The sequence below is a fragment of the Coregonus lavaretus genome, assembly GCF_964263955.1.
Source record: "Coregonus lavaretus genome assembly, chromosome: 36".
Taxonomy (NCBI): Eukaryota; Metazoa; Chordata; class Actinopteri; order Salmoniformes; family Salmonidae; genus Coregonus; species Coregonus lavaretus.
The window spans coordinates 12,728,486-12,749,845 of record NC_140023.1 but is presented as its reverse complement, the minus strand read 5'-3'; the positions used below and the strand labels follow the sequence as shown (position 1 = coordinate 12,749,845).

General features: G+C 44.2%; 1 protein-coding gene across 4 annotated transcripts in view; it reads left to right on the top strand.

Moving 5' to 3' along the window:
• The window catches only part of tp53bp2a (tumor protein p53 binding protein, 2a), a 50,683-nt gene extending 29,372 nt beyond the window's left edge, over positions 1-21,311 (top strand). For 2 of the 4 annotated variants that reach the window (XM_084153389.1, XM_084153392.1), the window contains 14 exons: positions 89-270; positions 581-745; positions 984-1,025; positions 3,059-3,106; positions 4,148-4,343; positions 13,658-13,768; positions 13,939-14,063; positions 14,503-14,914; positions 15,994-16,829; positions 17,877-18,014; positions 18,361-18,494; positions 18,666-18,832; positions 19,172-19,371; positions 19,504-21,311. In XM_084153389.1, coding sequence (XP_084009515.1) covers positions 89-270; positions 581-745; positions 984-1,025; positions 3,059-3,106; positions 4,148-4,343; positions 13,658-13,768; positions 13,939-14,063; positions 14,503-14,914; positions 15,994-16,829; positions 17,877-18,014; positions 18,361-18,494; positions 18,666-18,832; positions 19,172-19,371; positions 19,504-19,545 — 2,798 coding nt within the window. In that variant the 3' untranslated portion in view covers positions 19,546-21,311. The remainder of the gene's footprint in view (positions 1-88; positions 271-580; positions 746-983; positions 1,026-3,058; positions 3,107-4,147; positions 4,344-13,657; positions 13,769-13,938; positions 14,064-14,502; positions 14,915-15,993; positions 16,830-17,876; positions 18,015-18,360; positions 18,495-18,665; positions 18,833-19,171; positions 19,372-19,503) is intronic. The other 2 variants (XM_084153390.1, XM_084153391.1) reach the window with 2 other exon arrangements.
• The last annotated feature ends 49 nt before the right edge of the window (positions 21,312-21,360 follow it).

Sequence of the window (21,360 nt, the reverse complement as noted above, 5' to 3'; positions counted from 1 at the left end):
GATGACTGACTGATCGATTGGTTCTAACCTGTCTGTCTGCGTGCGTGTATGTCTCTCTCTCTCACTTGCTGTCTGTCTGTCTGTGTAGTGGAGGAGATAGAGCAGATGAACGGTCTGTTCCAACAGAAGCAGAGAGAGCTGGTGGTGGCTGTGTCCAAGGTGGAGGATCTAAACAGACAGCTGGAGATGCTCAAGAACGGCAAGATGGACAGCTTCAAAGACAACCAGAGCTCTGTGGCTGAACTGGATCACCTCTACAAGGAGCTGCAGGTGTGTGTGCTTCGAGTTTGCACTTTTGGGACTATTGACAATTCCATGGTACCTAGAAAACGAAATCCCAGGAGCTCAATTCTTTGAAAGTATTTGACATATGCAGGCCATTTGACCCATGTCTGTATTTTCAAATCACATATATTTAGCATGTGGCTCGTGTGGGACTCAAACCCTTAACTATGCCTACCACCATGACCTAACTAATCAACTGAGCCATCAGAACCACTAGTTCATAGCCTCATATGTCTTCTACCCTGTCCTCCATCCTAGTTCAGCTCTCTGACATGTCATCTCTTGTCTGCTCTAGCTGCGTAACAAGCTGAACCAGGAACAGAATGCCAAGCTGCAGCATCAGAGAGACAGTCTGAACAAGCGCAACCTGGAGGTGGCCTCTATGGACAAACGGGTCAGTGAGCTCCGAGACCGCCTCTGGAAGAAGAAGGCCGCTCTGCAGCAGAAAGAGAACCTGCCGGTGAGTACACACACATGTAGTGTACATACACACATACTGTACATGCATGCACGCACACGTACACGCACACGCACACGCACACATACGGATGCGTAACACTTACTTTGACATCTCAAGACTTGGTCAAAGAAATTGAAATATTTACATAGTGAAGCACATCCCATCAAAAGTGATAACCTGAGCGCCCCCTAGGGGCTGGAGAGTATAAACACACTGTATCTCTGTTTACCTCTGAAAGCCACAGATGCCCTGGCCCTCAGAGCCGGCCCCTATCAAAAAAGTAAGACTCCTCAACCTCGTCTCTCGCTGCCTTTCTGCACTGACAAACAAATCACTGCCTCACAGGACCGAAATACCCTCTGGTGTCTCCTTCCACAGTTCACTTGTTCAATCTTTGTTTATTCAGCAATCTTCAATCCTGGTCCCTGGGACCCTCAGAGTGGGGAGATTTTTCCCCCAGCCCAGTACTATAACACCTGATTCAGGTATTTTAGTGCCCAGCTGGAGCAAAAGCCTGCACACCCGGTGGCTCCCAAAGATCAGGATTGAAGGAGTTGATGTCACGGAGTTGATTTGCTATCTCCGTTTACACTCAACACTCCCTCTCTTCAGCTCAGCTTGGCAAAAACAACTCCAGGAGTGGAGACTAGAGCTCTGGCTGGCAGACAGGAATGCCAGAGGAGATGGTATCAGGCCTGAGCTCTGACATCACTGCCTGATATCTCTCTAACCCTCTTCCTCTGAGTTGTTTTTGACTTCTGTGGTTTCCATGGCACTTTTGTAATCTATGTAAACATGCTCGGTTCTGTCTTTGAAAGATTTTGTGAGGATATTGTCAGGACATATGAGATGTGTTGTAGCTATAAGTGGACAAGAACAACATGTAAGGACGAGGAGTGTTTGTCAAATGGAAACTGAGTGGTTGAGGTTGTGGAGGATTTGCTCTGGCACTCAAACTATGTTAGTAAATCCTACAGGCATGATTTATTATGATTTTTCATGTGGTTGTCAATTTACAAAATCTATTCTCGATCAGAGGTGTTTGAATAGGAAAAACAAAACCTCTGTCAAACGAATAGACAATCCCTGGTGGTTTGGTGGTCTTATTGATTTTGACACCCTTTACTTTCCTTGATAACTATCATGTTATATCTCAAACTAACTAACTTAATGTGGGGAGTTGAGATTTATCTCTCCATTTGAGTAACTTTATGCTTACTAATCCAAGTTTTATAATTTAATGGGACATATCCACATTTTTCTACTTCAAATTCGTCATCTCCAGCACCACCCCAACATCAACATAATATAATAATGTTATGTGAAAATGGCAGGTTTATATTTTTTGGTATAAAAAAAAAAGCCTACTAATAGTTGGTTAAAATCACATGATGCCGACCAGATTATATTGAAAGTGTTGCCAAATGGTGTCATCGGAAACACTTATCTCCCTCTACGCTTTTGACTTCAAACATAGAAACCAGCCGCTTTCACATATTTTGATGTTGGGGTGGTGCTGGGGATGACTAATACGAAGTTGAAAATGTTTTACATTTCCTTTTAATGTGTGTATGCCACTGTGATCACAATGTTCCCTGGTTAATATGATATTTGCGTAGAGAGTGCCATAATGTGCAATACTGTATCTATTAAGCTGTTTATGTGCAAATAGTCTGCTTTGTAAGCAGCTCTGGATGAAAGTGTCTACTAAGCTAAACACATTCTATACCATTAGATCCCGCTCCAATCTGCAGTGCTAAAACTCACTGAATTAATAATACTGTAGTGGAATTAATCCTTCCCTTTAATATCCATGCTTAATCCTTTTATATAAATGAAAACCACACGTCACAAATGGAAAGGAATTTCATCCAATATTGAAGAAGTCTACCTCTCGTTTGATGAAGGGAAGAGCTAAGGTAAATAAATAAAGGAGACAGCTGAGGAGGTAAAGGTGTAATGTGTATATAGTTATTACAGATGAAAGCAGAGGAGCTGAAGGCTGACTAGAGCAGGACTCGCTGAGGAGGTGATTTAGTGACCGTCTGTCTGGAATCTTAATGGCCACAAAGAGCCATTACGTTGTCACTTCTCTCTGGCAAACTATACAGCAAGGGTCTGTCTGACGACACCCGGTAGGCATGTTTCAACCACACTGGTCTCAAGACGCTAGCCTGAGAGATACCAGCCTTGAATCACTTCACCTTGCTTAACATATGGGAGGAACTGATCAATAGTGACTTATGTACTTGTATGAGGTTTGACTACCAGTGTGTTCAACTGCTGTTGCCTTTTGTGTTTTTGTTTCTCAAGAATGGCTACGCTGGTAAGGAGAGGGCTACTAAAGACACTCATCCGCAGGTACAGTAACTGATGACAGAGCTGGACCTGACATACAGACACACACTGATCTCTTCAGCATGACGTGGCAGAGCAGCAACAGGCGTAGGATTTACTGCATTCCCCCCGTTCTGTTTCCAGTAACGGAGTGCAGTTGATTTGATCTGTTTTTAAAGGGCATGGCGTGACTTATTTAATCTGCTCTGTTGCGTAAAGACCTTGTTTCACACAGCTGCTAAAGTTTTTTCTGAAACAGAAACTTTCGGAGAAAGGCTCTGGCTATGTTAGAAAGTAAAGCTGTTAGTTTGGTCCAGTTTTTTTTCTAAATGTTTCAGCGTTAGTCTTGATCAGGCTTTATGTTGGATAGTTGGAGTATTTTTCAACACTGTTTAGCTCCCTTAAAAATGTCCTCTAGCGAAAAAAATTTATACAAAGTTTTACTGTTGAAAAGCGATATCCCAAGTATAAATACAGTAAAGGACACATACTAAATGGTAAAAAAAATACATTTTGAGCAAAATTGTGTTTTTAGACACAACTGCAAACTTCAAGGAGTAGGGCATTCAAGGACTTGGTCTGATGGGAATCCGTGATGTCATTGGCCTCCCCCCTTGCTTGCAAAACAATAGAAGAGCAATAGAGAACAAAAGAGGAAAGTCCCACCCCCCACTGTTGCTTTGTCATGACATACAGTACCTGGACCACCTATTGAGATGTCTTTTGTTAAGTAAATCGGGTGATAAATAAGGTGAAAATGAGTGCCACTTTAAATGAGCTTTTATCATATTTTCATCCATAACTTCAACCACTCTGTGTATTTAGGACTAGTGGCATATGGATGTTATAGTAACTGTCTAATCTACTACATAAGAAATATATTATTTTGGTCTTTGCGCTGTACTTTTCACTCTTTATGTAAGTCTGTGAGTGACACTGTTGTTCCTTCCCACTGATGCATCCCACTCATAACCAGCTGGGTCTGTGTATTTGTCTCACTCTGGACTGTCTGTGTCTAACTCTTTCCCTCTCTTTCTCTCCCTCGATCTCTCTTTCTCCCTCTAGCTGCCCTCTGATGGTCCGGTGGGTCAGCAGCAGCAGCAGGGTCCGTCTCGTGTCGCGGCCGTCGGCCCGTACATCCAGTCATCCACCATGCCTCGCGGCCCAGTGAGACACGAGCTGCTGGTCAAACCCGCTGCCTACCCCGACGGCACCGCCACCCTGCCCGCACACCTAGACCCCCAGGACAAGGCTAACACAGGTGAGACGGTGACCCCAACCTTTCACCTTTCCCCTCTCACTTCTTCCCTCTTGGCCCGGGCAAAGTGAGCCTGTCAATTGAAGTCTCCACTTCACCTCTTTTGCTCACAGCCCCTTTTAACTATGTTGGGTACTCTATACCTCAGCTGAGTGATTAACAAAGTCACGATGACGAGCTTGTAAGAGGTTTGACATGTGACTGCGTTCCCCACCCTCAGCAGGAGCCGAGGATTCTGGGATACCCCCGTTGATACAGACGGGCTCTGGTTGTGATGTGACTCTAAGCTCAGAAGGTAGCCTACGACCTGATGTGCCCGTTTCCTCTACCAATGCCCCTAACCAAAGATCTAGGATCAGTTTACCCTACTCCTAATTTGAACCTGAACCATTAGGGGAATTGATAAGATACCTGACCTTGAATCAGTGGTTACGGGCTAATGAGTTAACTTTGCAGCCATGCCACTTATATTGTGCTGCGATTGAATCAGCCATGAGGCTGTTGCTGTGTTGTGGTGCCCGTCTGTGGATGATAGCCTACCTTTTCCTTATCCCTCATTTTTCCTCCACCCATTGGAGAATTATCTCTGCCAGGGTGAAATTCCAGCTTGTTGCTGTGTCATTGTGCAGTCAGAGGTTGAACCAGGGAAAGCTCAGTAGTATCGTCTTCAGTTTGGTAAGATAGCTACTATCAATGTACTTAATCTACTGTATGTTGGCACTCAGTGGTGTGCATTTCTTTCTGTAATGACCGACTTAATCCACCTGAGGGGGGTAAAGTGCAGGTTGCTACGATGTAGAATGATCAGATTTCTCTCCCCCAAATCACGTTATTTGTCACATGCATCGTAAACAACAGGTGTAGACTAACAGTGAAACGCTTCCTTACGCTTACTTCCCAACAATGCAGAGAGAATCACTTAAAAATAATGGGAAAATAACACGTGGAATAAATACACAATGAGTAACGATAACTTGGCTATATACATGGGCTACCAGTACCAAGTCCATGTCCAGTGGTACGAGGTAGTTGAGGTAGATATGTACATATAGGTAGGGATAGATAATAAACAGTAACAGCAGCACATGTGATGAGTCAAAATAGTTAATGCATAAAGGGTCAATGTAGATCAGGGATGGGCAACTGGCGGCCCTTTTGTAGACCCGCAGACCAATTTTCCACCAAAAAATATGTACTGTGTGTGTATATATACTGAACAGAAATATAAACACAACATGTAAGGCGTTGGTCCCATGTTTCATGAACTGAAATAAAAAATCCCAGAATCTTTCCATACACACAAAAAGCTTATTTCTCTCAAATTGTGTGCACAAATTTGTTTACAACCCTGTAAGTGAGCATTTCTCCTTTGACTAGATAATCCATCCACCTGACAGGTGTGGCATATCAAGAAGCTGATTAAACAGCATGATCATCATTACACAGGTGCACCTTGTGCGGGGGACAATTAAAGGCCACTGTAAAATGTGCAGTTTTGTCACACAACACATCACCACAGATATCTCAAGTTTTGAGGGAGCGTGCAATTGGCATGCTGACTGCAGGAATGTCCACCCAGAGCTGTTGCCAGATAATTGGATGTACATTTTTATACCATAAGCCGCATCCAACGCCGTTTAAAAGAATTTTGCAGTATGTCCAACCGGCCTCAAAACCGCAGACCACGTGTAACCACGCCAGCCCAGGACCTCCGCATCCGGCTTCTTCACCTGTGGGATAGTCTGGGACCAGCCACCTGGACAGCTGATGAAACTGAGGAGTATTTCTGTCTGTAAAAAAGCCATTTTGTGGGGAAAAACTCATTATGATTGGCTGGGCCTGGCTCCCCAGTGGCTGTGCCTCTGCCCATTCATGAAATCCATAGATTAGGGCTGATTTCCTTATATGAACTGTAACTCAGTGAAATCGTTAATTGTTTCATGTTGCATTTTTATATATTTTTTGTGTGTACACACCTACACACTGTATGTATATACAGTACCAGTCAAAAGTTTGGACACACCTACTCATTCCAGGGTTTTTCTTTATTTTTACTTTTTTCTACATTGTACACAGAGCAGGACACATATGGAATCATGTAGTAACCAAAAAAGTGTTTAACAAATCCAAATATATTTGAGATTTGAGATTCTTGCCTTGGCATTCTCTCAACCAGCTTCATGAGGTAGTCACCTGGAATGCATTTCAATTAACAGGTGTGCCTTGTTAAAAGTTAATTTGTGGAATTTCTTTCCTTAATGTGTTTGAGCCAATCAGTTGTGTTGTGACAAGGTAGGGGTTGTATACAGAATATAGCCCTATTTGGTAAAAGACCAAGTCCATATTATGGCAAGAACAGCTCAAATAAGCAAAGAGAAACGACAGTCCATCATTACTTTAAGACATGAAGGTCAGTCAATCCGGGAAAATGTCAAGAACTTTGAAAGATTCGTCAAGTGCAGTCGCAAAAATCATCAAGCGCTATGATGAAATTGGCTCTCATGAGGACCGCAAAAGCATTCCTCATGAAGCTGGTTGAGAGAATGCCAAGATTGTGCAAAGCTGTCATCAAGGAAAAGATTGGCTATTTTAAAGAAAAAATAAAAACCCTTGAATGAGTAGGTGTCAAATTTTGACTGGTACTGTGTGTGTGTGTGTGTGTGTGTGTGTGTATGTATATGTGTATATATATATATATATGTGTATATATATATTATATATATACACATATATACATATACAGTGGGGAGAACAAGTATTTGATACACTGCCGATTTTGCAGGTTTTCCTACTTACAAAGCATGTAGAGGTCTGTCATTTGTATCATAGGTACACTTCAACTGTCTAAAACAAAAATCCAGAAAATCACATTGTATGATTTTTAAGTAATTAATTTGCATTTTATTGCATGACATGAGTATTTGATCACCTACCAACCAGTAAGAATTACAGCTCTCACAGACCTGTTAGTTTTTCTTTAAGAAGCCCTCCTGTTCTCCACTCATTACCTGTATTAACTGCACCTGTTTGAACTCGTTACCTGTATAAAAGACACCTGTCCACACACTCAATCAAACAGACTCCAACCTCTCCACAATGGCCAAGACCAGAGAGCTGTGTAAGGACATCAGGGATAAAATTGTAGACCTGCACAAGGCTGGGATGGGCTACAGGACAATAGGCAAGCAGCTTGGTGAGAAGGCAACAACTGTTGGCGCAATTATTAGAAAATGGAAGAAGTTCAAGATGACGGTCAATCACCCTCGGTCTGGGGCTCCATGCAAGATCTCACCTCGTGGGGCATCAATGATCATGAGGAAGGTGAGGGATCAGCCCAGAACTACACGGCAGGACCTGGTCAATGACCTGAAGAGAGCTGGGACCACAGTCTCAAAGAAAACCATTAGTAACACACTACGCCGTCATGGATTAAAATCCTGCAGCGCACGCAAAGTCCCCCTGCTCAAGCCAGCGCATGTCCAGGCCCATCTGATGTTTGCCAATGACCATCTGGATGATCCAGAGGAGGAATGGGAGAAGGTCATGTGGTCTGATGAGACAAAAATTGAGCTTTTTGGTCTAAACTCCACTCGCCGTGTTTGGAGGACGAAGAAGGATGAGTACAACCCCAAGAACACCATCCCAACCGTGAAGCATGGAGGTGGAAACATCATTCTTTGGGGATGCTTTTCTGCAAAGGGGACAGGACGACTGCACCGTATTGAGGGGAGGATGGATGGGGCAATGTATCGCGAGATCTTGGCCAACAACCTCCTTCCCTCAGTAAGAGCATTGAAGATGGGTCGTGGCAGGGTCTTCCAGCATGACAACGACCCGAAACACACAGCCAGGGCAACTAAGGAGTGGCTCCGTAAGAAGCATCTCAAGGTCCTGGAGTGGCCTAGCCAGTCTCCAGACCTGAACCCAATAGAAAATCTTTGGAGGGAGCTGAAAGTCCATATTGCCCAGCCACCGCCCCGAAACCTGAAGGATCCGGAGAAGGTCTGTAAGGAGGAGTGGGCCAAAATCCCTGCTGCAGTGTGTGCAAACCTGTTCAAGACCTACAGGAAACGTATGATCTCTGTAATTGCAAACAAAGGTTTCTGTACCAAATATTAAGTTCTGCTTTTCTGATGTATCAAATACTTATGTCATGCAATAAAATGCAAATTAATTACTTAAAAATCATACATGTGATTTTCTGGATTTTTGTTTTAGATTCCGTCTCTCACAGTTGAAGTGTACCTATGATAAAAATTACAGACATCTACATGCTTTGTAAGTAGGAAAACCTGCAAAATCGGCAGTGTATCAAATACTTGTTCTCCCCACTGTATGTATGTATGTATGTATGTATGTGTGTGTGTATATATATACAGGTAAAAGTCAGTAAATTTGAATATTTTGAAAAACTTGATTTATTTCAGTAATTGCATTCAAAAGGTGTAACTTGTACATTATATTTATTCATTGCACACAGACTGATGCATTCAAATGTTTATTTCATTTAATTTTGATGATTTGAAGTGGCAACAAATGAAAATCCAAAATTCCGTGTGTCACAAAATTAGAATATTGTGTAAGGGTTACATTTTGAAGACACCTGGTGCCACAAAATAATCAGCTGATTAACTCAAAACACCTGCAAAGGGCTTTAAATGGTCTCTCAGTCCAGTTCTGAAGCCTACACAAACATGGGGAAGACTTCAGATTTGACAGCTGTCCAAAAGGCGACCATCGACACATTGCACAAGGAGGGAAAGACACAAAAGGTTATTGCAGAAGAGGCTGGCTGTTCTCAGAGCTCTGTGTCCAAACACATTAATAGAGAGGCAAAGGGAAGGAAAAACTGTGGTCAGAAAAAGTGTACAAGCGATAGGGATCACCGCGCCCTAGTCAAGATTGTGAAAAAAAACCCATTCAAAAATGTGGGGGAGATTCACAAGGAGTGGACAGCTGCTGGAGTCAGGGCTTCAAGATCCACCACCAAGAGACGCTTGAAAGACATGGGTTTCAACTGCCGCATACCTCGTGTCAAGCCACTGTTGACCAAGAAACAGCGCGAAAAGCGTCTCACCTGGGCTAAGGAAAAAAAGAGCTGGACTGCTGCTGAGTGGTCTAAAGTCATGTTTTCTGACGAAAGCAAATTTTGCATTTCCTTTGGAAATCGAGGTCCCAGAGTCTGGAGGAAGACAGGAGAGGCACAGGATCCACGTTGCCTGAAGTCTAGTGTAAAGTTTCCACCATCAGTGATGGTTTGGGGTGCCATGTCATCTGCTGGTGTCGGTCCACTCTGTTTCCTGAGATCAAGGGTCAACGCAGCCGTCTACCAGCAAGTTTTAGAGCACTTCATGCTTCCTGCTGCTGACCTGCTCTATGGAGATGGAGATTTCAGGTTCCAACAGGACTTGGCGCCTGCACACAGCGCAAAATCTACCCGTGCCTGGTTTACGGACCATGGTATTTCTGTTCTAAATTGGCCAGCCAACTCCCCTGACCTTAGCCCCATAGAAAATCTGTGGGGTATTGTGAAAAGGAAGATGCAGAATGCCAGACCCAACAACGCAGAAGAGTTGAAGGCCACTATCAGAGCAACCTGGGCTCTCATAACACCTGAGCAGTGCCAGAAACTCATCGACTCCATGCCACGCCGCATTAATGCAGTAATTGAGGCAAAAGGAGCTCCAACCAAGTATTGAGTATTGTACATGCTCATATTTTTCATTTTCATACTTTTCAGTTGGCCAACATTTCTAAAAAATCCCTTTTTTGTATTAGCCTTAAGTAATATTCTAATTTTGTGACACACGGAATTTTGGATTTTCATTTGTTGCCACTTCAAATCATCAAAATTAAATGAAATAAACATTTGAATGCATCAGTCTGTGTGCAATGAATAAATATAATGTACAAGTTACACCTTTTGAATGCAATTACTGAAATAAATCAAGTTTTTCAAAATATTCTAATTTACTGACTTTTACCTGTATATATATATATATATATATATATATATATATATATATATATATATATATATATATATATATATATATATATATATATATATATATATACTTTTTTTGAGAACTCAGTCGGTGTCTCAACTTACTGTTGAGAGTTGGGTTAATAGAACACAAGGTGCAATTTTAAAATGTGGTTGTGCATCAGCAGTCACTCAATTAGCCCATGCCAGCATTATTATTTTTTGATTGTAAGTTAGTCTAGCAGCCAGCTATCTAAACTTGTAGTAAGCGTGGTCGAATTACCGACTGGGGTGGGGTCGTTGATAATCAGTTATATAAAAATGTGCCTCCACCCTATGCAAAATGTGTAGAATTGCAGGAAATGTGCTGTAAAACGGCAACATTTTTTCTACGCCACATGGCAAAATGTGCAGAATTGCAGGAAATTAACTTTAAAACTAAAAATGTTTATCTTCGCTGTCTATGACTTGGGTGGCATGAGTCTTTGACCATTTTTAGGGCTTTCCTTTGACACTGCCTGGTATAGAGGTCCTGGATGGCAGAGAGCTCGGCCCCATTTCATGTATTCTACAGTGCATCTCAGTAGGAATAAGAAATCCAGTAGTATTTTACTCACTTGTGATTAACCTCTTAAGGATCGGACCCTTTTCTAACTGCCCATAGCTCAGGACCTGAAGCAAGGATATGCATATTCTTGATACCATTTGAAAGGAAACACTTTGAAGTTTGTGGAAATGTGAAATTAATGTAGGAGAATATAACAGATTAGATCTGGTGAAAGATAATACAAACCAAAAAACATGCATTTTCTATTCTTTTTTTTTTGTTCCATGATCTTTGAAATGCAAGAGAAAGGCCACAATATAATGTTGGAGTTTAGCCGCTATTTAGATTTAGGCCACTAGATGGCAGCAGTGTGTGGACAAAGTTTCAGATTGATCCAGTGAAGTGTTGCAATACTGGACTATTTTGTATCAAGTCTGCCCAAATGTGCCAAATTGGTCAATTGATACAATTTCAAGTACATAACTTTAGAGAACATACAAAAATGATATGGCAATACAAAATGTAAGTTTACACACTCCCAGGAATGTCATACATGATGGATCATTAGCTTATACACTAACTTTCACACATCTAGATGGCGGGGCGGTGTGGAGCCAGAGACAGCATTGGTTCAAACTGTAGAACCCAGTTCCTACATTTGAATATAAAAATTGATTTTATCAAACAAAACCATGCTACATTTTATCTCTGGGACCCTTAGGATGACAAATCAGAGCAAGATTACTGAATGTAATTACATTATTTACCTTCAGAGGTGACTGTATTAAACCAGTTGCCGTGATATGTTTTTTGTTGTTGTGCACTCTCCTCAAACAATAGCATGATATTTTTTCACTGTAATAGCTACTGTAAATTGGACAGTGCAGTTAGATTAACAAGAATTTAAGCTTTCTGCCCATATAAGACCTGTCCATGTCCTGGAAAGTTTGCTGTTACTTACAGCAGTCATGCTAATCACATTAGCGCACGTTAGCTCAATCGTCCCGTATACGGGACACCGATCCCGTGGAGGTTTGACTCATTCTCGCTGAATAGAATACCGGTAGAGAGATTTAATAGGCTCAATCCCATAATCTCAATCAACCCATTATTTCCTATGAGGACTTTTAACTCATGAATTTCATTCACCTTTTGAATTGACTGAAATGGAGTGGACCCTAATGCTCACACTAAGGGCTTTGATTCAGTCAAATTGCATGAAGACAACACTAATGATACACACACAGCCAAGACAACCAGTGAAAGCCCATTTACAGACGTTGGCCTGTTTTCATTCTCTACTCAACTCAGTCTCACTCGTTCAGTCCGCATCAAATAACTCCCCCAGTAGAAGGTGTGTGTTGGTGTGAGTGTAAGAGGGACAGGGGGTGGCGTCATAAAAAATGTATGATATGACACCAAAACTAGTGATTTCAACCGCTAAACAACACAGCACCACGAGGCACCTTCCCTTTCTCTCCACCCCCCTCTCCTCTTCCTCATCGGTCCATCTTTTCCTTTACATGTCATTCTCCAGCGGAAACCAGGGAAACGCAGGAGTTAAAGTAACAGGTTTTCCCCAGTCTGCTGTGATGTTGCATGCAATCACTTCTGCGTGATGAGCCAATATGCAGTGGGAAAGAAGAGAGGAACAGATTGGGGAGGGAAGAGGGGAATCTGCAGCCAGTCCAAACCCCTCCAGAGCTCTTCTCCATCGGGTTGCAGACTAACGGGGAGGGTCCCTGCCTGGTCCCAGGTCCAGCCAGGCCATCTGCACCCCTCACCATGCTCACACTGGGCCACCTGCTCGGGCCTATAACGGACCGGACCTTCAACACTGGATATCTGGATATCTAAGGCTCCTCTACTTTTTGTCTCTCGTGTGCATTTTTGTGTTTATTTTAGAAGCCATGTTCTTGCTTAATCCTCTGAAAGAACTGCGGGCTAAGAGAAAAGGTACACACTCCGTGTGTGTGTGTGTGTGTGTGTGTGTGTGTGTGTGTGTGCTCTCTCTCTCTCTGTGTGTGTCAGCTTGTGCTTGCTGTGTGTTACCCTTTCAGTGGATGCTATATGGTCTTAGTTGTGTGTGTATGTAGGTGTGTGTGCGAGTGTGTATGTTTGTTATGAAGAACACAAAAATACATTCTTATTTAATATTTTTCTGCCAGATCTCTGTTTGTGTTGCTGTGAGGCTATACTGCCTGTTTGTTGAATTAAACTGTGCCTGTTCACATTTCCTTTCCACACTGGATTCAGCAGCGTTTCTAAATGGGTCAGTTGGAACAAACACATTACCTCCAGCAGAACTGACGGTCTGACAACCATGTGGTTTCAGACTGGCCCAATCAGGTCTAAATCAGTTATTGAGGAAACGTGAAAGATAGGAAGAACTAGCTAGTTTTACCACATTTTGCACTCCTGTACTGCAGGGTTTCCAAACTCGGTCCTGGCCCCCCCCCCCCCCCCGGGTGCACGTTTTGCTTTTTGCCCTAGCACGACACAGTGGATTCAAATAATCAAACCTTGATGATGAGTTGGCTATTTTAATCAGCTGTGTAGTGCTACGGCAAAAAACAAAACCGAGTTTGGGAAACCGTACTGTACTGTCTTAATTTTGCTGAGAAAAGGGAAGTCCCTGCCACAGGGTTTTTCCTGTATTGCTATTATAGCCCAGCTTCGGCCGGACCTTGTCTAAACATATTTGACCTTCCATTGGTTTGAATTGAAAGTATTGTTATAAAACGCCCCTTAAACCACAACTGCCTAACCACCCCCCTCTCTCAGGTAAGCTGGCAGAGTGGGGCTCTTCAGGACCAGAGTCCAACAGCAGTAGTCACGGGTCATCCTCCATACTGCCCAGAATGACCTCTCACTCCAGCCCCAACACAGAGCAAGGTAACCACCACCAGATATGTAGTGGCCAAATCATATCCGTGAGCCCACACAAACTCTTGAATATGCACTTAATTAGTTTCACAGTCCAGATAGGGTTGTGCCATTGTTTTCCCTGTTTGGGTCTAGTTCTTATGTTGTTATGGTAACACTCGTGGTGGTGTTGTGTGTAGGTGAGACGGAGGGGATGAAGAGGGACAGGAGGGTGCGTCCGTTCTCCATGTTTGAGCCAACTGAGGTGTCTGCCTCCTCCCTCCGCAAGAACCAGAGCAGTGACGACCTGGTCAGAGACGCCCAGGTAGGAACAGTACAACTGAACCAAAATGACCACTTAGCTACTTTTACTGCAGACCCAAAATGGCTGGTGTCCAGAAAGTTGAAAACGTGAACTTTAATTGAACTGAATCCAATACGTGCTAACCTTCCTACCAACAGCTTTGAGCAGTTTTGCCAATGCACACACACATATGTACCTACCATACAAGCACATGTACACAGTACACCTTTAACAGGACATTTGATTCCCAATGATGTTGTTCCATGCAGAGATTTGAGTGTAAGCCTGTGAGTAATGGGGTTAAATGAGACGTTGTTGTATTGTAATGGGTTAACTGTAATGTAAGTATCATTGACATTAACTCTTGACATCAGGAGTGTGTGGGTGGTATGTTTGTGTGTGTAGTATGTGAGTACCTATCTGTCATCTAACCAGCTCCTCTGTCTACTCCTTTCTCCAGTCTGCTCCTAAAGCTGCAGTCAAGGTTCCTCCACCCGTCGCCAGCAAACCCAAAGCCCCCAGTGGCGCCCCCTACGGCAAGCCAGGCCTCAACGCTGGCACCTTCCCCAAGGCCAAGCCCCCCAGCCAGCACCAGCAGCCCCAGGAGACGGCCCAGACCCGTGTCCCCCTGCCCCTGCCCCACTCCCAGAGCCAGACCCTGCCCCTGCCCTCCAAGCAGGACCCCCCTCTGGCGGCCACCGTCAGACCCTTCACTCCAGAGCTACCTAAAGACATGAGCAAGCCCCAGACCCTGGCAGCCAGTTCCATCTACTCCATGTACACCCAGCAGCCAACCCCAGGCAAGCCCTACCCACCGGCCATACAGGGGTCTCTCAACAGGAGCCAGAGCCGAGGCAACGGATTTGTCAGTGGTAAGACTACCTTCTGGTTCCTCTTCAGTTCCTGTCCACTGTATCTGGACTACTGTCTGTCTGGAGTCATTTTTCTATTTGTCTTAAAAATGAAGGAATAGGATTGATTTCACAATATGACTTTGTCAATCAAGGCCGATATGTGAACCATGGCTCCAAAGCATTTCACTGAATACCAGAGTAGTAGAAACAGTCTTGTCTCTGCTCTTGTTCTTTTCTCTGTTCTACACTGACTGGTAGAGTAACTCCTAACAGAGCGTTTAAAGCAGGCTGACGTCAGTCCTATGCTAAGTACCTTGGAGAGTACAGTGATTCATTTAGCCAGCGGAGAGGGTCCTGACTCAAGCTGCAGTTAGTGAATCTAATTAAAGGTAATAAGCCCTGAGGCATGTTAATCGTTAAATAAAACATTAAAGCAATCCTCCTCATTACCCTGTTACTATTAACGGGTTGCACATACGCAGATATATCTAACTAACGTTAGGTTTATAATGAGTTCGTCTCAGCCCTGTGGGATTCCTCCCCTTGAGTGAAGCAGAGGAAATGAACTCTCTAGAGTCTGCCGTGGCTAGGGAAAATGTGTGGTCCTAGTTATGATAAGACGACATACGTATAGGATATAACGAGAATCTGGAGTTTTTCCTGGTCAGGTCACATGATCAGAAGAAGCTTTTGGGCCTTTCTGACAGTGGCTGTGTCTTATTTTGTAAAAGTTAGGTATTTTGTGTACTTGCACACTTCACTAAGAGTCCATAAGGCCAGGGTGCGCGTGTCATCCCTGTGGATCTCCCTCAAGGCAAATCCACCAACCTGACCTGGCTGACACATGTTGACACACCACAGCTCAGCCATGCAGTCAGGAGCACAGCCATCTGTTACCTAGGCTACTCCCACTATGAACATTTTAAGCTGTGTGTTGCCTTGCTCAACAACAATAGATTGAAACTATATATTTTCTTCAATGCTTGTCCTGGAGTAGTGTTGTGTACCAGCAGGAAAATAGGTTGTCTAGTTAATGGTATTTTCGAAGCCCACTTTATAGTCTGACCTACTCTCTGTGTGTCTCTGTGTGTGTGTAGTGTACGGTAAGCCTGTGATCTCCGGTGGTGGCCCCCAGCACCCAGAGAACCCGTATAGCGAGCAGCGGCATTCCCCAGACCAGCTCTCTGAGGTGGACCACGGGGCCCATCAGGGCCCCTCCACCGAGGGCCATCAGGGGGAGACAGAGCGCACCCCCCGCCCCCTCAGCCCAACCAAGCTGCTGCCCTTCATCTCTAACCCCTACCGCCATCAGAGTGACGGGGACCTGGAGGCCCTCAGGAAGAAGCTGTACAATGCCCCACGGCCCTTGAAGAAACGCAGCTCCATCACAGAGCCCGAGGGCCCAGCAGGACCCAACATCCAGAAACTGCTCTATCAGAAGACCACGCTGGCTGCCATGGAGACCATCCTCACTACGCCCACCACACCCGAGGCTGTGAAGGAGGAGGGAGGGGCGGTGCCTGGTGTTCCAGGTGCCCAGATTGGTGGAGAGAGCAGCCAACTGGAAAGTGTAAAACTGGAGGCGGGTGAAGTCCCTCCCCCCACCCCTAACCTCCTACCCCCACCCCCAGCAGAGATGACTCCCCCACCAGCCATCCCAGAGGGAGACAGAGAGGAGTTCACCCCCCCTCCTCATCCAGCCCACCCTGCCCCTCGACCTGACCAGCCCCGGGTCCCCCCACCGCCCCCTGCTGCTGCAGGCATGGAGGAGCCCAGCCCACCCAGCCTGCACTCTCCTCCAGAGAGTTTCATGGAAGAGTTCCCCCCCTACCCTCCACCACCCTACCCCAGCGGGGCTGAGCAGGAGATCCTGGGGGAGGACACCTTCAGCATGCAGGCACCGGAGGTCACCGGACAGGTCACATTGCCACCGGTAAGGAACCTATTAGTTGCACTGTTTTAATTTTAAGTGCCTTCCATGACACCCATAAACACTAGCCCACAATCAGACACAACCTCTCTACTTGCTGCAAATAGCTTTAACATCACAGTCCTAAGCCATATTAACAATAGCCAACTGTACTATACTCTACAGTACTGTATGCCTCACTGGTTGATTATCATGGGGTTGTTCTGACTGTTCAGGTTATACAGTACATGTTCACCTCTGTTGACCTCACCTCGCCCTGGCTAACCACTCCACCCTCTCCCTGGTTAGATAAGCACAGTAATCCTGATCAGGTATAGTAGGAAGTGGAACCTGTTTATTATGCCCTAATCGGACAAGAAAACAGCTGCATTTCAGTAAGCATTCACATTCCCCCGTCCAAAGGTGACATTGAAATGAGCTTTGGGTATTTTCTGCCCTGTAAGTAAACAACAAGCTGCATTCCATTGTTGATCCCCTATAAGTAGGTTTATCAGCGGGGTCTTACCCTAGGAGTGTTGATGAATGGTCTGACCCATTTTTGCCTCCCAGTCCTTGCTCTCTGCCACTAAACCCAATGGACCCCTGTTAAGACCCAAAAAAGGGCCCTTTCTTTCATGGGGCCAGTAATAGCTATAATTTGGTTGTATAATAATCGGGTTGTTTAGTAAAACCTTAATTTGTTTCATGACTGATTTGGCTCTGTTAGAGTCAGATCAGTACTGAGCTAGTTGTCGAAGGAACAGGACCCTTCAATCTTGAGTAGATACTGTATGCATTCAAAGGATACTCTGGATGCTCAATCGAATCGTTTATGCATTGCGTCCATTTTATTATTATTTGGTGGACTGGAACCCATTTATATGAACTGCGAAAAGATTTTCTATGCGACACACAAGGACTTGCACAACTCCATCCATACAGAGATGGGACAGGACACTAGCGAACATCCTCAGACACTTCCTTGTTGAGAGTGTCTCATCGTGGCTGAGTGATATCATCAAGGTGTGACGTTGTGTAAAAAGTGTACTCACCTCCGTGTGTCTGTACTAGGGGAAGAGGACCAACCTGAGAAAGACTGGCTCCGAGAGGATCGACCACAGTATGAGGGTGAAGTTTAACCCCCTGGCCCTGCTCCTGGACTCCTCTCTGGAGGGAGAGTTTGACCTGGTCCAGAGGATCATCTACGAGGTAAGACTATAGTTCTGTATGTATAGATACTGTAGTGTTACCGTGTCTTATTTCCTAAAGTGGCTCTCTATTAAGGTATTTTTTAAACAAAGATTTTCACAGAGGAACAGTGTTTACAAGTGCTTGTGTGTAGTGAAGAAACATTTGTAAGGTGTTTTTGTAATAGCAGGTAGCATGGTAGCTGGTAAACCATCACACTCAAAGTGAAGTAGTCTTAATGTTTTGTAGTCTTAGCTGATGATCATTTCTATCAAGAGGGTGTATTGTGTAAAATATTATCTGTGTGTGTGTGTGTGTGTGTAAAGCAAGTTGTAAAGATCTTATCCACCTCTCTCTCCAATCTCAGGTGGAGGACCCTAGTCTGCCTAATGATGAGGGGATCACAGCCCTCCACAACGCAGTCTGTGCCGGACACACAGAGATCGTCAAGTTCCTGGTCCAGTTTGGTGTCAATGTCAATGCAGCCGACAGCGATGGCTGGTGAGTGGACGCTGCCAACAGCTCTGATTCTGATCCATACAAAAGCCAGCAAGGGAGTCTGACTCATCTAACTTGAAAGTATTGAGGAATATATGCTTTGATGTTTTTTCTTCCTTTCCATCTCCCTCATTCTTCCCTCCCTTTCTCTTTCTTCCTCTCCCTCTCTCTCAGGACTCCCCTGCACTGCGCGGCCTCCTGTAATAACGTGCAGGTGTGTAAGTTCCTGGTTGAGTCGGGAGCAGCGGTGTTTGCTATGACCTACAGCGACATGCAGACGGCAGCGGATAAGTGCGAGGAGATGGAGGAGGGATACACCCAGTGCTCCCAGTTCCTCTACGGTCAGTAGCTCAACAACAACTGGTACTATAGCCTTAAGTGTTATGTCTGGGGAAAGTCTTTGTTTCTATTTGCGTTGAAAGGACAGTGGGCTGTGTGGTTGTTGATGATACTGTGCCTGTGATGATGATGTATGTGGACGTACACCTGTAGCTGTCATCTGCATTTGCCGTTTGTGTGTATGCGTGTATATATCTGTGTGTGTGTATGCACGCACTAACTGTAAGTCGCTCTGGATAAGAGTGTCTGCTAAATGACTAAAATGTAAAAATGTGTGTGCATTGCATCTTTTTGTGTGTGTTCTTGTTCCACTAACACCCTGTCTCCTCTCTCTCCTTCAGGAGTGCAGGAGAAGATGGGCATCATGAACAGGGGCGTGGTCTACGGCCTGTGGGACTACTCCAATGATAATTCTGACGAGCTGGCGTTCCACGAGGGAGACTGCATGACCATCGTCCGCAGAGAGGACGAGGATGAGATCGAGTGGTGGTGGGCGCGCATGGGCGAAACGGAGGGGTACATCCCTCGGAACCTTCTGGGGGTGAGTCACACTGTGTCAGAACTGTGTTTCGTCAAGTTAAACATTACTGAATAACTTTCCATTAAGAGGTTGATTGGTTGATAGTGTTCCGATGTATCTAATAAGGTGTTTGTGTGTCTGCTTTCTCAACAGCTTTACCCAAGAATCAAGCCCAGACAGAGAAGCCTGGCTTAGACCCCCTGTCAATCCTGAACTGTGACACTGGCTGCATCTCATTGGTCCAATACCTCTCCTCATCTTCTCTCTTTCATCTGCTCTGATCTGTTAAGTAATATGGGAGATGATTGAGATGGAGCAACAATTGAGATGCAGATCCACACAGGCTTTATTCAATAGGACTGTACAAGGAGAGACCAACAATCACGTGAAGAAACGTTGAGAGACCAAACCACATGAAGGATTTTAAACTGACCTAAGAACACTACTCTACAGATGGGCCTATGACCACTGACTCTATGGCCCATCTGAGGCACTTTTATATACCAGGAGAAGAGGCTTTCCACACTTCTTTTCCCAGACCACTGTGTGTGTATAAAACACTAAAGGCTTTATGTTTCTCTACATGTTTGTCGTATTGTTTTCCGATCAAGTATCTGCAGTTATAGATATTGATCAGAATGTCTGGGGATAAATTGAAAATGGAACGAACAGTATTCTTATGTAGAAAGGTGATTTGTACACTTTTACAAAGTATTTAAAACTGTTATTCTTTCATTTTAACCTTGTCAGAAAGAGCTGGAGCTGAACAATGTATTAGAATGAGTGTAATACATGATGAATTCTGTATGAACAGGTATTCTGTTACCATGACAATTCCTGTGGGGGCTCGGTCTGCTTATGTCATTTCCTGTTTTTAGTGACTGTGTCCCCCTCAGTATAACTACAATAGAATCCCATGTTTCAGCATTGACCCTACTGTACTGGCAAGGGTTAATGTGTGTGAGTTCACCGCTACTACCACTGTTCAACTTATCAAATTGGGAATGAAATGATGAAACATATAATGTTAGGTTGGTGAAATGTAGCCTATACCACTGTTGAATGGGGCTGCAGGTAGCTTAGTGGTTAAGAGCGTTGTGCCAGTAACCGAAAGGTCGCTGGTTCTAATCCCCAAGTCGACTAGGTGAAAAATCTGTCGATGTGCCCTTGAGCAAGGCACTTAACCCTAATTGCTCCTGTAAGTCGCTCTGGATAAGAGCGTCTGCTAAATGACTTAAATGTAAATGAATGAGCTATTGACTCTTGTTCTTCGATGATGCCACTATAGCCTGTGGTACAGTACGTTTTCTAAGTGAGCAGATATTAGCATCACTCATTATATTTCTCTACGCTGGCTTTATGGTGGAGATATGACGAACAGATAAGTACTACGGTTGTGCATCTGTTTCGGAAATGGTGTCCATGCTTTCATATGGACCATTTAGCCATGTAGGAAGGATGAGAGAGTAAACTTCCAAGAGATCCTATTCACACATTATACTGTACCTGTGTAGCTTGGCTTGAAGAGTAAGAGATGGCAGAGATTCATGCTTATAATGTCAGATAAGGATTTCTCTCCTTAAAATCTCTCAAGCAAGTTTAATGAAAACTCAGTCAGCTCATTCATAGTAAGGAATTCTGCATCAACTCGTCGCCACCCATACATTTTACATTACATTTTAGTCATTTAGCAGACGCTCTTATCCAGAGCGACTTACAGTTAGTGAGTGCATTATTTTTTTTTTTTATTCATACTGGCCCCCCGTGGGAATCAAACCCACAACCCTGGCGTTGCAAGCGCCATGCTCTACCAACTGAGCTACACTGTCTATTCAACAGATGGATTTATTTTTGTTACATTTTATTATCGTTCTTTTTTGTCTTGTCAAAACTATAACCTCACATGTAGAATTGTAAACATTTACAATAAAATACGGACTTTCCGGTTCCGATGGCATGCATTGAAACGCGTGGCCTTTTCGTGGCTTTTCTTTTGTGCAAATTACAGAA